Source organism: Myotis brandtii, unplaced genomic scaffold, assembly GCF_000412655.1.
Source record: "Myotis brandtii unplaced genomic scaffold, ASM41265v1 scaffold207, whole genome shotgun sequence".
NCBI lineage: Eukaryota > Metazoa > Chordata > Mammalia > Chiroptera > Vespertilionidae > Myotis > Myotis brandtii.
Genome location: NW_005357736.1, coordinates 1,415,669 through 1,418,606, shown reverse-complemented (window position 1 = coordinate 1,418,606; position 2,938 = coordinate 1,415,669). Strand labels below are relative to the sequence as shown.

The 2,938-nt window shown below is 67.7% G+C and overlaps 1 protein-coding gene across 1 annotated transcript in view; it reads left to right on the top strand.

Annotated features, from left to right (window-relative positions):
* The window catches only part of CACNA2D2 (calcium channel, voltage-dependent, alpha 2/delta subunit 2), a 103,183-nt gene that overhangs the window by 72,362 nt on the left and 27,883 nt on the right, over positions 1 to 2,938 (top strand). Inside the window, exon 4 of the mRNA XM_014539004.1 lies at positions 1,492 to 1,551. Within this exon, the coding sequence (XP_014394490.1) occupies positions 1,492 to 1,551 (60 nt within the window). The remainder of the gene's footprint in view (positions 1 to 1,491; positions 1,552 to 2,938) is intronic.

The following is a 2,938-nucleotide window of genomic DNA, read 5'->3' as shown; positions in this document are numbered from 1 at the left end:
CAGGCAGGGCCCACCCAGGCAGGGCCACCCAGGCAGGGCCACCCAGGCAGAGCCCACCCAGGCAGGGCCACCCAGGCAGAGCCCACCCAGGCAGGGCCACCCAGGCAGGCACTGCAGTAATAATAGGCGAGCAGAGGACGGAACCTACAAACAAGGCAGGTGAGGTAGCAGGAGAGGTGGGTGGAGGCCAGGCGGGGCTCAGCATTGTGAAGGGAAGGGTTTGACTTCAAGAGGGATTTTTCTACTCTGCCCCCAGGACCCCCAGCCTCCCAGCCCTCCCAGCATGCAGTGCTCTTGGCCTGAGGAGGAGGGGAAGCCAGGCCCAGCAGGGCTGGTGGCTCTGGACAGCCCCAGGGAGTGCAGGCTGCACCCCTAAGGAGCCCCGCCATGCCATGCTGGGAGGGAGGCGCAGCCGGCCGCCACGTCCTGACCCAGTTCCCCCTCGTGCGCAGCTGCCAGGCGTTAGAGCATCTCCCCTCCAGGGCCCGCGCGCCCGGGCTGGCGGCTGGGCCGTGCGTCCTGAGCACCGAGAGGCCGTGGCCCCCTGAGTCGGCTGGAGGCCAGGAGGCCGGACGTCGCTGCTCCCCCCATGGGATGGTACGGGGTCCTGGGGGGGCCAGCGCCCTCTCCCCACAGAGCCGCCCCGTCCCTCACGGGCTCTGTGGGCCCTATGGAGTGTGCCTGCTGACCTTGGCCATGGGCAGGGCAAAGGCAGTGGTGAGGGCCGGGCTTGGGGCCCCAGACCCACTCTGTGACCTGGGGCCGGCTGCCCACCGTCTTCATGCCTGGGCATCCTCTTCTGAGGAGGACATGCCATCACGCTGTGAACAGTGACAGGTGCATGCATGTCGCTGGCCTAGGGGAGGGCTTGGCACGCAGTGGTGATGGGCTCGCGGTGACGGTTGTCAGCAGGACTTCACTTCGCTCCATGGTGGCCCTGGAGAGCTACCTTCAGGAGCCCTGAGACTTCCTGGGGGCGGGATCCATGGGGGTGCAACAGCAGAACCTCAGGGCCTGAGCGCCTCCCCCGGAAGCCTTCCCTGACGCCCCAAGTTCCCACAGCGCTGAGCACCTCAGCTACTCCTGCCCTGGTCGCCCTGCCCGGTGACGTGTCTGTCTGCCCTCTGGACCGTGAGAGGCAGGGCTGGCGCTGCCGTCTCCCCACACATCCGCACGGGGTGGTGCCAGGAATGCTGGGTAACAAGGGGTGGACAGGCGGACATCCGGCTGTGCTCACAGGCACAGAGGCCTCGATGGAGGCGGCTGCAGGAGCCAGCCCCACACGACGGCCCAGGCTCCTCTGGACAGAAGGCGTGGCGAGCCCGGCTGGCAGGGGCTCAGGAAGCCAGAACAGGGACAGCGGCGGTGGGCCTGGGCGGGCGGAGGTGGGCGATGGGCAGAGGTGCGTGAGTGAGGCGTCTGCCACTCGGGCATCTCACCTGGGCTGGGGAGGGCTTCTTCGGCTCTGACCTCCCTGTGCTCTGTCCGCAGAGATTGGCCGATGCCGCAGAGACCTTCCAGAAAGCCCACCGCTGGCAGGACAACATCAAGGTGAGAACGGCGCCCTCCCAGCCCAGCACCTGCCCACCCCCGGGCGCCGCTGGAGCCCCGCTCCCTGCACTCCCGTCACAGTCCCTGTGCAGCCCCGCAAGGCCGCGTGCTTCTCTGGGCTTCAGGGTCCCCATGTGACAGGGACTGGCTGGTGCGGCTGCTGCCCGTCAGCTCGGACGTGGTGCATGAAAGGGGCGTCCGCCTGTCAAGCCGTTAGGTGCCAAGTCAGTGACGGGGTGGGTGCAGCTGTGGGCACGGCAGCCCCTGGGCCCTGGGTGCTCCTGTCCTGAGATGAGGCAGGCGTGGGCTCTGGCTGGTCCACTCCCCCAGCGTGGCCTGAGATGCCCCTCTAGCGGCGGGTGTGGCCACAGGCCCAGCGGGGCCCAGCCTGGTTGCCCGGTGCTCACAGTGCCCCTCCCCGGTCCGTCAGCTTTCCTGTCTGTGTGTCCCAGTCTCGGGTGGAGCTGGAGTCACCCCCCCTCCGCAGCAGGGTCAGGTCCTGGACTCCCCGGCGACCAGGCTGCCAGGCGCTCATCAGGCTGATGGCGGCCCATTAGCCGACGCCGCCACCCTGCCGGGGCTGCCAGGGGGACTGGCCGCAGCTGCAGGTGGGGACTGGCCAGGCCGAGGGAGAGGTGGATGCTTGAGGCTGGGAAGGCACACCACCCGCTTCTGGCACCATGTCCTTCCCAATGACCTTCAGGAGGCGACAGATAGAGCCAGGTTCCTCCCCGCACTCAAGAGGGGCACCGGCCTGTGCCACAACCCATGTCAAACTCGGGCCCTTTTGGAAAGCCTGTCCGTGTGCCTGGCTGGGTGCCCCGTGGACAGGTGACCAGGAGCCGCTGGGACTCGGTCTTCTCATCTCTGAAATGGGGAGGATGGCACCCGGCAGTTCTGGGCACAGATGCTTGGCCCACGGGGGCCAAACTGGAACCCACTGCATGATCAGCAGCACAGTAGGTCTGCACGTAGACTTCTGGGAAACGGACAGTGGTGACCCCTTACCCACACACACACACCCTACCAAGCCCAGCCTGGGGACGCGGGTCCTGGAGTCTCCAGGGTCAGAGCTGGGACAGGAGAGGGAGGGGGAGATGTCTGGCCAGGAAGCCCCTGCCTAGTCCCAGGTCATGACCGCACACCCCTGGCCATGGCGGGCAGGGAGCCTGTAGTCCCAGCCCGTGGACACCTGAGAAACCGTGGCCTGTGAGCAGGCGGCACCTCCGTGGCCCGCAGATGCCAGGCAGCAGGTGCTCTGGTGCCCATAACACTCAGGGCAGATGACGGCGGCCCGCCTGGCGGACACTGTGCCTGGCGCCAGCACCTCACTGCGCCATCATTACCCGCCGTCTACACCGCCAGCAGGAAGGAGCTGGGCCAGGAC